Genomic DNA, 12,777 nt, shown 5'->3' with positions numbered 1-12,777 from the left:
TAACTCAAAGCATGCACCCACTGTGTCGGACCACATTTTGTCACTGTAATGAAAGCAGTGTTAGACTGAAGAGTATTCAAAGATGAATGGTGGCATGTACTTTGTATTTAAGTGCAGACCAGTGTGAGCCCTCCGCCATGTTTTTTTGGAGCCACTGAGGCATGAACTGTCTCTGTCAGCTTTATTTGTTTCATTTGGTCAAGGAAGAGGCGACAGTCCAAGGTACCACCTGAGACTAGCCACTGTCAGGGAAAGGGTTTTATTATTGCCTAGTCTGAACTGAGTCCCGGTAACAGATCATGTAGCCAGACCGAGCCCTCTCTAGGCCCAGCATCCCCTTCTCTTCCCTCAAATTGTTCATGAACTATGTAATTAAAGTTTCTGGGAATGGGGAGAATAGAGAAAGAAAATCTTATGTCCTGCTAAAAGCAAAAGTATAGGTTAACCATTGAAAAGCAAACAAGAGCACACGGATGTTCAGGCCCGGGAGGCTGAGATTTATTGAAAACTTTAAATATGAACCTTTAAAATGTTACAAAGTTATATCATTCTGCCTGTATCATGAGTTGATATCAAGTAATATTCCTGCTAACACGCCAAGTGAACGGATGAGGGCTCCCGTACATGGGGGCAAAGCAGGCTCAGTAAAATACTGTGCAGAGGACACTGGTTCTCAAAGTGAAATTCCAGAGCCGAGCTGTCTAAAAACATCCGCCTCATCTGTGTGAAAAGGAACTGGAATGCTTGCCACAGGAAAGCCAGCCTTGACTCCACGCAAGCACCGGCATCACGGCCACAACATTCACTTCTGGCAAATTAGTGGTTTGTCCCTCCACAGAACGTTTCTCCACAGGAAAGTGATCTGACCGCACATGCGGAACAACACATTGTACCAATCTTCAAGATTCTTTTTTAATCATTACAAACTGCTTTTATTTATCTATTTTTTATTTGTTTCTTTGGCTTAGCCTGAAAAAAAATCTAAATATTCGCTAAATGCTTGTTACTGAGGTCTGATAAAGTTGGAGGAGAATATTTACACCTGGAGAAGCTGGGATAACACTGGATTTCACTAGGTAGCTAGTGCATAAAACATGGAAATGTTGTTCGGATGGGTAAGCACAGGACCTCTGGGCTGCCAAGCCCTCTAAGGCAAAGAGATGAGAACTGAGTGCTCTGGGCTTTTTTTCCTCCTTTGTCTTTGGTTTTCTAGAGACAAAGTCTCTTTAGATCAACCCTAAATCTAACAGCAGACTCCCTGTCTCAGTCTCCGAAAAGTTCAGATTGCAGGTTTGCGCGGCTGTGTCAAGCAAGGAGCTTTTTGTCATCATGTATTCAAAGTCGCTGGCAGACTTATGTTTGCTAACAAACAATACCTTGGAAAGTCTTGTGTTCGTTCACAAGAACACAAGACCTTGCGTGTTGGGTCGGAATTTAAAGGCAACTGAGCAACTTTTCAATCACAGAGGGTTTGAGGCAATGGCTTGGCGAATAAAGGGCTTGCTACACAAGCCTGAAAACCTGAGATATTGTCCCTCGAATCAGTGTAAAACTGCTGGCTTCTGCAGCACTGGGGAGGGGGAAGGTAGAGAGAAATAAACAAGAAAGTATCTGAGGAAGACACCCTGTGAGTCCTTGCCTCCACACAGGGAAGGTCTGGCCAGCACACAGCACACACACACACTGAAAACAACTGAAAAAAGTAAACAAAAGGATTGCACCGACTTTCTTGAGTAACACCCATACTTGCTAAAGACTTAGAAGGCGTCACTGGATGTCACCCTAGCTTGTCAATCGTAATGAAACACAAGACAGCTAGCGTGTGTACGTCTTAACCAGAGAGCAACGTACATCTTCAGCATCATCATTTTCTGCCACTCAAAAAATACAAATGACCTAGACAAGGCATACACAAGTATTTTACAGAAATGAAGCAAACATCTGTTGTGGTTTTTCCCGCACCTACTCAAGGGGCAGTATGAGACTGGCATTCACTGGTATTTCTTCATTAGACTGATGACTTCGTCATACAGCCTCCAGGGGGCATCCAAACCCCAGATAAAATCCAGATGGTCCCAGTCAGGAATGTGTTTGTGGTACACCAACTTGGGGATTTCAGTCAGTAAGATATTGATGTCACGGGTGTCTGCCAGCCAGTCTTGGCCCCCACTCCACAAAGCAATGGGGACATGCATGTCTTTTATGCTGTACAGGGGAGGATAACTCTGCAAGAAAAAAAGAATCATAGAAATCTTCACAGTTCTTGTTATAATTTTTTAAATCGTAATAAAACCTCCATTGAAAAACAAATGTCAAGTAAGACTGATTTGAAAGTTTTTTAAAAAATGTTTTTAATTTTAAAAAAAAGACATATTTTAAGAATTGCTCCCACTATGTTTTTCAAGTAGTTGTTACCAGAAGTGGAGCTGTGGAGATGTTCCCTTCTGCTGCACTGTAGGGACCACTTAACCCCCAGTGAGTATCATGATTTGCCCCAGATGTGCAGTCAGGACAGTTGACACAACTGAATAGGGAGGCACTGTGGGATCATATCCTCACCCTCTCCTCTCAACCCAAGAGAAGTCACACAAATCCCCCACTCCTCCGTTTTCCAAACTTTAAGCCACAGACAAGGGCTATCCCAAGAATTAAGAGAAGCAGAGAGAACGGTTCTCATACTTTAGGAAACTTGGTGATCCAAACTGGAAATTGTATTTGCACAGGGAAGAAGAGGCTTAAAGGCCGTGTGACAGGCCTGAGGTTTCGAGTCTAGCAAGCTGGCAGTAGCCTGCAGGCTTTTTGGTTCTAAGGAGTGTGTTTATGGTCTTACTGAATCTCAGTGACCTTTTCCTTGTTTACAGCCAAAAGCATAGACCTGGGCCATACCACCACTGACAGATCTGTAAAGATATGAGTGGACTGAGGGAAAAACATCATAACCAAGTAATTCTGCCAAGAGCATTCTCTCAGCAGCTGAGCCCAGCTGAGTTCTGGAAGCCCAGGCTGGCTTCTGTGGTGAGTTTTCAAAACACATTTTAACTAAAAATCTTACCTGGTTGTAATGAAAATAATTCTTCTCACTGCTTCCCCAGTCAAAAGCTTGAAGCTTATGGTACTTAACAACCTAAAAAACATTAAAGTTTGGAGGAAAAGAATTAACCGACACTGAAATTTGTACGATAATATAAGAGGTTGCTGGAGTTAAATCGAGTTACTCCCCAATCCAGGTCTGTTTTACCATTTCCAAATAATTATTTAAGAAAAGTTTAAAACTGTACTGTGGCTTCCTTAACCACGTGACTGAACTTCTGACTGACGGGTTGGAGAAGGAGCTATGACAAGAAGGGTTACCCCTATGAGATGAACTTTGTGTGGAGATTTTCCACAAAGGTTTGCTTCACGGGCATTTAGAAAGCGTTAGTGGTTTTATTTGGAGACGTCATGCACACTGATGGTTTGGATTGTGAGCAGATGAAGCCCTATTGCCAAGTGACATAACCAGCCTGCTTTGCATTCGGCGCATTCTCTGATGTTCAAACAACATTGACACTGGTGACACATGTGCAGACCTCAGCCTACCACTCTCTCACACGTCATCACATGGACAAAGCACCCGGTGAGCAGGGAATAGCTTGTAACTTAGCCTGAGATGAGCTCAGCCATCCGCGCTGTTTCCAAGAGTTAATCAAATGCACACTTCCTATCGTTTTTCTCAACAAACAAAAAAAAAAAACAGCCCATTTCAAAAAGCGGATGGCATCAGAATGATCTGAGTCCTATTACTACGCAGATCCTAGGAACACACCTCCGGAATTCAGATCCTGGATAGATGTGGCATAGGCCCAGGAGTCTGTTTCCATCTGTGTCCTCAGTGGCAGTGGCTAGCATGGGAAAGCCAGGTGAGGATGGAACTCTTCTAAGAAAAACAAGTACCCAGGCTCTGAGCAGGGCTGGAGGGTGGGGGTCTGGAGAGGCAGGAATGGGTTTGGCTGGAGAACGAGAGAATAAACTTATCAGATTCAGACTAAAGGATGCTATGATTGGCAATTTGACTAAATTTGGAGTAAACTAAGAGACATCTCTAGGAGTGGCTGTGTCTATGAGGGTGTTTCCAGGCAGACATGTCTGAGGAGAATGGAAGATCTAGCCTTCATGGGCATGTGTGGCATCCCATGGACGAGGGTCCTGGACTGAAACAAAACGAAACGAAACGAAACTAAACTAAAAACCAACTGTGGATCATGAGCTGAGCACTTGCATCTTTTCCTGATCCCTGGTATCACGTCCCAGTGGGAGAGCCCGGCGGGAGAGCAGTAACCAGAAAACACTAGGAACTCGCTGTACAGAGTAATCCCTGTATGGACAGAGGGACATCACGTTGAGAAGGAGGGCAAAAGGCACGGGGCTGTCTCCACTGAGCTGTGGATTTGGAAATGCTGAAATCACAACTTGGCTAGAGATCAAGGCTCTCGGACTCAGCCTGCAGTCTTGACCAACATCAGCTGATCAAAGGGCCAGAATCAGAGCAGACAGTTGGATTGCAGCCAGTGCACCTCCTCTCACCCAAACCCATTGCTCATGGCAGGGCAGGGACACTGAGAATGAAACAAGACCATTCTGTGACGATGACATAGCACAGTCTTAGGGCAGCCACAGTCACAGCACAGGCTGACACATGTTGGGAATGGGGCCCTTTTGAAGCCATGACCAAAGAAAGAGGTAAAATATTCACACATGTTGGGGAATTTTAGTATGAGGACTTGTGAAGAAGACAAGTGATCATAAACAGACATACACTGGAGAGGACCATGGGCCTGGAAGAAGGACATTGCGAATTTGAGTGTTTTCCAGGGGCTAGCGAATCACCGAAGTGGTGAATGTGAGCTGCAATCATGGAGCAGACAACTTGCGTCCGCTCCAAGCCACAGCAAGCTCTGTCACCTGACCTTTAGTTTTCCAGACATAATAACAACCTACGAGGCAGCTCCTTAAGAGAAGCTTTAGAGAGGACACCTCATCGTAGCCATTGTGTCTTGCCTCACTTCTAAGGACAGGGCTGCGACCCCCAGTGACCTGCACGCCTGGCTCGTGGAACAGGCAGATGGCAGACTTTTTAGAAATAAAACGTTGTGAAGAGCAGTCAGACAAACACCAATCAAGTGCATTGTATTCTGTGTCTCTCCTCACACAAACCCGAGGAAAGGCAAAGTAAAACGCTGTGACAGAAAGCAGGTCAGCAGCTGTTGTCACGGGAGACATTAGCCAGGAGGAGCACGAGGGGACTTTTGGAACTGGCAAGTGTTTCCTATCATACTTGAGACAATGGCATTATAGGTTATGCCAGTGTATCGAATTGTACTACTTACATCTAAATAAAAATGCAAAACAAAACAAAACAAAACAAAATAAAAAACTCAAACACCCAAACTACAGGTGCTCCAGCCCAAAGGAATTAGAATCTCTGGGAACACAGGGGTCTGCTTTTGTTTGTATTTATTTTTGAAAATGTTTTTATTATTGTTGTGTGTACAAGAACAGGGAGTGCACACAGCTGGGAAGGCCAGAGGACTCTATGAAGTTGGTTCTCTCCGTCTACCTTTCTGTGAGTTCTGGGCGTTGATTACCAGTTGCTTTGCCTGCACAGACAGCATTCAAGCTGCAGAGCCACGGCCTTTATTTATCTTTTTACATATCTTACCTCTTGGAATATGACAAATCTAGTACAGAATCAAAAATAGTGAGGGAAAAGGAAGGGAGCATAGGAGAGGGATATATAAATCTGAGATGGCAATAAAGGAGAAGAGAGGAAGAGAAGAATGAGGGAACTCAACCCTGATAACGGTCTGATGAACCCCTGCCTAACTCAGAGTACATGATGGAAGATGCCAAAGGTGGCGCCAGGCCAGTGACAAGCACTCATAATTGTACAGAAAAAAACAGATCTGGTCTATTGTTTTTGTTTGTGAAAAGCGTGAGAGCGATGCGCCGAGGATCCCCGGCTTGTCCAGTCCCAGCTTTGCCTAATATTAACTTCACATGAACCCAGCCGGTGCCCAAGTTCGCTTACCTGGCTCCAGTGTAACATGTTTTGCACAGACGTTCCCGCAGGACAGTGTGTTGTGTACACATCCACTCTAGACTGAGAGGTGATGATGACGAATTAGAGAAAAGACAGACTGTCAAGGGGCTGTTTATCTATAAGTACATTTTTCTCATTAATGGATAAAATAATAAAATCTAAACACAGTTGCTTTTCAGACTGTTAATCTCTTAGAGATCAGAATAGATCCAATAAAAAATGGCCACCTCTGCAGAGGACCTATGAAGGAAGGACAACGGTGGAGTAAGGGCAGTGGGGAACAGGCTGCAACCATGGGTCATTTCTTATCTTCTTCACACTTCCCTACATTGCCAAACCTTTAAATATCATGTCTTCCTTTAAAGTTTCTACGCCCTCTATTGCAGATTATTTTGTTGGGGAAAGGCTCTGACTCAGATTTGAACTCAGGTCCTCCTGACTCAGTTCCCCAAGTGCTGGAGTTACAGAAACGCACCGACACGCCCAGCTTTACTCCAGAATTTTAAAACCTGTTTCCAAAGTTCAGCATTCTAAGACACAAATGCATTTAGAAACACAGCCAGAAACTTGCACTTCATAACAAACATAAATACATATGTATAGCCACTCCAGATTTAAACACACATTTTTTTTAAGAAACATGTTGGGGTTTGGTCTGTTGCTTTGTATTGTAATGCTTAATGCCGGTCCCTAAGACCTGGTTGCCCCAGAGATTAGAGGGTCCACACCACAGAGACCCAAGTGATGCTATGTGACTTTGCCCCTATGTTATTTCTGACTGGTGAATAAAGATGCTGACAGCCAGTAGCTGGGCAGAAGACACATAGGTGGGGTTTAAGGTTCCCGGGCTTTGCGGAGGTCAACCACAAAGGGGAGAATGGAGAGGAGAAAGCTGCCATGGGTTAGGTGGGTCATAAAATAATGGCCATGTGGGTTGGCTAATTGGAGTTAAGAGCAGCCCAGGTGAAATGTGGCAAAATAAATAATGGGATTATTGGCTGGGAAATTGACATAATAGCACAGAGGATAGACATCTGTCTGAATGTTGTGCTGACTGAGGCTTGTAATAAATATAGGTTGTGTGTGTCTTTTATCTGAAAACTAAATGGTCACAGGTAGGGTAGAAACCCAGATTGGGATCAAATGTTCTCAGCAGAAATACACTACTAGAATCAATGCTATATAAATGTTATGACTCGTGACAGATGCACTCCCTGCTTCTATATAGGTTCTGTGAAAGAAGCTGAGACAAGTGAACCCAAAGGCAGCAGCAGTGGGACCACTGCTACAGCTGATGCTTGCGTTTCTCAGATGAAGCTCTAATGTGTGCTGGGTCCAGGTCTGCATCTCTCCCACTCATAAGCACATCCATGGATAATGACTACGTACCATATTTAAATTCTTCTCATTGAAGCCACATATCAGAAAGAAGATATTGACGCAAAGCTCCTTCATGATGACGTGAGTGCAAACGTGAGTGCTCAGCCATTTCAGCATCGCGCTCTGAGGAAGAAATTGCTTCTGTCCAAACAAGTCCTAAAAATACAAAGAAACCCGAGAATGGGTCAGCATTTCAACCTGATGTTCCAGCTTCACATGCCTTCAGAACCACAGGCATACAAGCCTATCCACAGGGGCCTCCAGAACACAATGACAATGTACCAACATACTAAACAGGAAACCTATGAGATACACACGAGACAAGTCCCCATAATGAAAAGACAGAGGCAGAAAGCTAAGTAAGTTTATAGTAGAGTATTATAAAGGGAGACGATCATGACCATTTGTGACAGTCTCTAATAGAACTTCTGAGAGGATCCTAAGGCTCCGACTAAATGTGTTTCCCTCTACTCTCATATGGGCCAAATCCAGCCCCCTAAGGCGGGTTACTGTTTGTTTGTTTGTTTCAAAACAGGGTCCTGCTGTATAGCTCTGGCTAGCCTCGTGGTTGTTATATAGCCCAGTCTGCCCCTAAACTCATGGAAATCCTGCTACCCCAGTCTCCAAGAGGCTGATATTGTAGCTGTGAGCCGTCATGCATGGTTATTGTTAATTTATTATGGAATATTTTATGATGGTAAAACACATAAGATGTATCATCTGAGTCATTTTTTAACTGTTCAGTTAATGGCAAGCACATTCAAGCTTGTGCCATTATCCCTATGATCCACCTTCAGAATCCTTGCATCTGTGCCCATTAAACAATTACTCTTAAGCAATTAGACAATTCATTACTCCTCACTCGCCCTGCCTCCAGCACCACATGTGGTTCTTCTGTAAGTTTTCCTGGAATGCAACCACAGTACCAGTTTGCTTTTGCACACGGGAATAGTCAACCACAGAAACCACTTAGCCCACTAGGCCAAATTCACTTGCTCTCCGGCTCTTTGTAAAAGAAGTTTTCCAATTCTCAATGTACACTGTCCCTAACCAACAGTCAACTGAATGTGTCCACAAGTATAACCAGAAGTGTCACTACATCCCCAAGGCAGACCTTCATGCACTGTGGGATGGGAAACAGGCCTTCCTTATATGGAACTCAGATCTGTCTGTCCCTTTGCTGTCTTGCACACACTCACCAACTACAGGACAAGCAAGAATAGAAAACTCAAATATCTACAAAGGAAATGTTGTGGGTTGTGTTATGACCCCTTAAAAGGCTGACATTTTCGTCTAAACTGTCTGTATCTGATCGTGTCATTATTTGGAGAATGGGTCTTTTCAGACAGAGGTTGGACCTTCAAGCATCCTTTTTTAAAAAAGGAAATATCTGGCTACAATGATGAACATGCATACGGAGGAAACAGTGACGGACAGTGAAAGCAGAAACCAAGACAATGCTTCTACAAGACAAAGGGACCAAAGACATGCAACAGATTTGCCTACAGAGGCTGGCGAGTAGTAGCTGGAAGCTGTAAACACAAATGATGTAGCTGCTCACTCGGTCTGCGTCTCTGCCTCTGAATGGATGCTTTGTGAATATCAATAACTGACAAAAGTAAATGCCCATGAGCTCAGGACCACGTGCAACAGTACTCATTCTATTGTTTCTGCTCATCACTAAGCCACAGGACGGCGAAGCAGAGCTTCCTTTTCCCTCCCTTAAGAAAAAAGTCATTTATCCGATCTGCAGTAGTTTAAATGTTTAATGCTGTATTCTAGTTTCTTCCAGAGAATTTACCCATCCACAGGTCTCTGTCTCTCTTTGTTAGGATTTCTACTACCTGTGTTAAAATAATTTCTCTCCTGGGGAAGAAAGGATTTATTTCAGCTTATAGTTCCACATTGCATCACAGTACATTATCCAAGGACGTCAGGGCAGGAACTGACAATGAACAGGAACCTGCAGGCAGGAGCTGATGTAGAAGCCATTACAGACTGTTGCTTCCCATCTTGCTCCCTCATGCCTTGCTCAGCCTGCTTTCTTATAACGACCAGGACCACCTGCCCAAGGAAGCACTACTGGCAATGAGCTATGCTTTCTTGGACCAATCACTAATTAAGAAAATGCCCTGAAAGTCTTGCCTACATGACAGCCGAGATGGGGAATTTTCTCATTTAGGGATTTCTACTTCCAAATGATGGTAGGCTGTGTCAACTTGCCATAAAACCTAGCCAGCACACGGATAAATCAATCTTCTGTTGGACCATGTATCATTACCTAAGGATAGACATCAATTAGGTCTGAATGATCTCCTTCAGAAAAGCAATATAAGAGCTGGCCAAAAATCACCAGGAAGTAAATTTCACAAGGAGAAAAAGTCATGTGACATGGAGAGTTAGCCCATTCACAACTCCAGGCATAGTATCTACAAAGTGGTCATTTGATTGGTTGGAAAATTACACCTTTGTATTTTTTTCTCCCAAAGGATTAGAGGGAAACACTTTACTGCCACAAAACATGTATTTTTCGGATAAATTAATTCAAAGATGTTATAAATATTTGTTCACTTTTTTGTTTGTCTTTTGGTTTCCTTGCTTTGCTTTGTGAGTATTTTTCTTCTAACTTTCCCAGTTTGTGCCATCAAGCAGTCTAGTCTGAAGCCATGATTCCCAAATGCCAGGCCCACAGTCTTCATCAGAAATCACAGAGATTGTTTTATAAAAACACAGATGCCTGATTTCCCCAGTCCAGAATTTATAAACTGTAATCTCAAAAGTAGCCTGGGAGGAGATGTGACATTTCTGAGTTTACAAAGCTAACTCAAGAACTCATAAGGAACAAGCTAGATTAAGAACATTCATTCCTACAGCAGCAACTGCATTCTCCTGTATCACCTCTAGAGATTCTCCCCAGCCCAAATGTCCACCACAGCAGTGAATCTAACTAATAACAGGTCTTTAGAATCAAAATCTGTCTACGTAACACTTACTAAGAAAAATCAATTGGAAGGCTAGCTCTCCTTGGAAGAAATAAGCAACCTGCAGAACAATCTATGGAATTGGATACCATTGCGGGGTGGGGGCAAAAAATAAAATAAAAAGAATTAGATACCAATCACATTGAAACAAAACAATACACCTCTCTGGTGCATCTCTATGGGCATAAACTCATATGTGGAGTCTGTAGGAAAAGACCTTCAAATTGAGTAGTTCTAAAGAAGGCATTATGGGGGCAGCCTAGAAGTCAGCAAGTACTTGTAATTTCTGAAGTGTTTGTAATGCAAATCAGCACTATTAACAAAGACAGTCAAAACAAAATTTTATCAGTATGTTTGCTGGTGCAATGAGTTCCTACCAAAAGAGCCTGACTAAATTACTGTAGCTCTTTACAATAAAGTATAACACTGTGATTCTTCCACCATAGTAACTGTCAGGTTTTGAGATCAGAGAAAAGTGCATACTTCCTGTGAAAGACTTTAAAATGGCCCGAGAGAGGGAGCTTTGTTACGTCTACCTTGAAGCAATGAGTTACTTAATACCACAGAGAAGTTCTAAGAACTAACTTCTCAAGTAATTTACCATTGTGTAATCAGCACATAGTAACATCCTTACCCAATCCTAGGTAGTGCAGGTCATCACTGGACACAAGCTCATGACACAATCAAAAGATGTGGTGAATGTGAGACTCACCAGTCCACTGCTGTGGCATCGTGCCATACACATTTTTGCAAGACCAAGGAGTACATTCAAAGATCATGATGAAGAGGAAAGGCTATAAGTAAACCACTGATAGATATTATCAAGAATGACATTATTCTGGCTTGCTTTCCTATTGCTGTTGTAACACACTAACTAGGAGCAAATTTGGAGAGAAAAGGCTGTATTTCATCTTACACATTCAGCTCACATCCACTACCGAGGGAAGTCAGAAAAGGTGGGAACAACTGAGATTCTCACTGATCCACACACAGACTAATGCTTAGGCAGTTTTCTTATACAACCCAGGACCTTTCTGCATGGGGAAGACTTTGGCCCCAGTGGCCTGGGACCTCCTGTATCAATTAATTGTTAAGACGATCCTCCAGACATGCCACAATCAATGTGATCTAGATAATTCCTCAATTAGGACTCTTCTCAGATAACCCTAGGCAGTGTCTAGGTGACAGTTACAGACAACTACGACATAAATAATATGCAAGACTATATCCCTGACACTTTTATGTAACTCTTGTCACCATAATTTTTTATATACTAGCATCACCACAAATTGTGAACTATATGTTAGACTATGATATCAGTAATTGGTAGAAAGTTTTCAGCTTTATTGTAATCTATTGGGACCACAGTCCAATGCATGGTTTCTCATTGTCAAAAACCCTTTACAGGTCTGGAGGTATGGCTCAGGCCTTGAAGGTTAGGCTCACAACCAAAACATGAAAAAAGCAGCATGTGAATGTAGTCAGTGCTGTACAGGATTTCCCATGCATTTGTGTTTTTCTATAAAATACATAATAAAGGAATAATGCCAGTCTTAAAGACTTAAACTCCCTCTCATGAGTGCTGTTTGCCCTTTGAATACAGCTTGGAATTGCATAGTTTTAGGGCTAAGCACTAGTATGCTTAAGGGCCATATTATAAAATATGCTCTATTAAAATAATGTCCTAGATCAGGTTCACCATGGCTAGGGGCAGGCACAGGAGAATGGCTCATTTCCTATCTCCAACCTCCTGTCCACTCCTATGTCCTGTGAATGAAAGCAACTCTTCGAACACATAAGTACTTTTTCAAAAACTTCCTTGTACCCTACTTGTATGGTGGGTAGGGAGCTGGACTAACATGTTAACCATGAGAACAGGCAGCTCAGTACCGAGTTAACAAGACAGATCTCTAGATGCCTCTGCAGGAGGAGGGGTGAAGACACACCCAGTGCTCCAGTAAGAGCACGTCCAGAGGACACTCCCTATCCTCCTCTAAAGAACAACTTTTCTGCTCAGAAGAGGAATGAAGTGGGTGAGACCCAAGTACCTCAAGAAGAAGATCTGGCAACCGTCCCAATTTGACCAGTGGGCCCGAAGCAAAATTGAGAGACAACACAGGAGCCATGGCAAAAAACATTTTAATCTTCTTTGCTAGCTCAGGCATCTGTGAAAATGCTATAAAACCTGCAAGGCAAAGGAAAGAATTAGATAGATCTTCTAGTACTTCCTCAAAAAGAAAAAAACAACAACAGAAAACCATGAGAAAGGTCAGCCATTGTACCCTAAAGAGGAAGCCCAGTAACTATACAAGTAACACTTCCCTTGTACACTTGAAC

At 43.0% G+C, this 12,777-nt stretch overlaps 1 protein-coding gene across 2 annotated transcripts in view; it reads right to left on the bottom strand.

Moving 5' to 3' along the window:
- Positions 1 to 476: 476 nt before the first annotated feature.
- Positions 477 to 12,777, bottom strand: part of LIPA (lipase A, lysosomal acid type) — a 30,688-nt gene continuing 18,387 nt past the window's right edge. For both annotated transcript variants that reach the window (XM_080912121.1, XM_080912122.1), the window contains exons 6-10: positions 12,489 to 12,625; positions 7,469 to 7,615; positions 6,068 to 6,139; positions 3,053 to 3,124; positions 477 to 2,225 (exon numbers count right to left, since the gene is read on the bottom strand). In XM_080912121.1, the coding sequence (XP_080768247.1) occupies positions 1,992 to 2,225; positions 3,053 to 3,124; positions 6,068 to 6,139; positions 7,469 to 7,615; positions 12,489 to 12,625 (662 nt within the window). In that variant the 3' untranslated portion in view covers positions 477 to 1,991. The remainder of the gene's footprint in view (positions 2,226 to 3,052; positions 3,125 to 6,067; positions 6,140 to 7,468; positions 7,616 to 12,488; positions 12,626 to 12,777) is intronic.

This window comes from Micromys minutus, assembly GCF_963924665.1.
Source record: "Micromys minutus genome assembly, chromosome: 2".
Taxonomy (NCBI): domain Eukaryota; kingdom Metazoa; phylum Chordata; class Mammalia; order Rodentia; family Muridae; genus Micromys; species Micromys minutus.
This window is presented reverse-complemented; position numbering and strand designations above follow the sequence as displayed.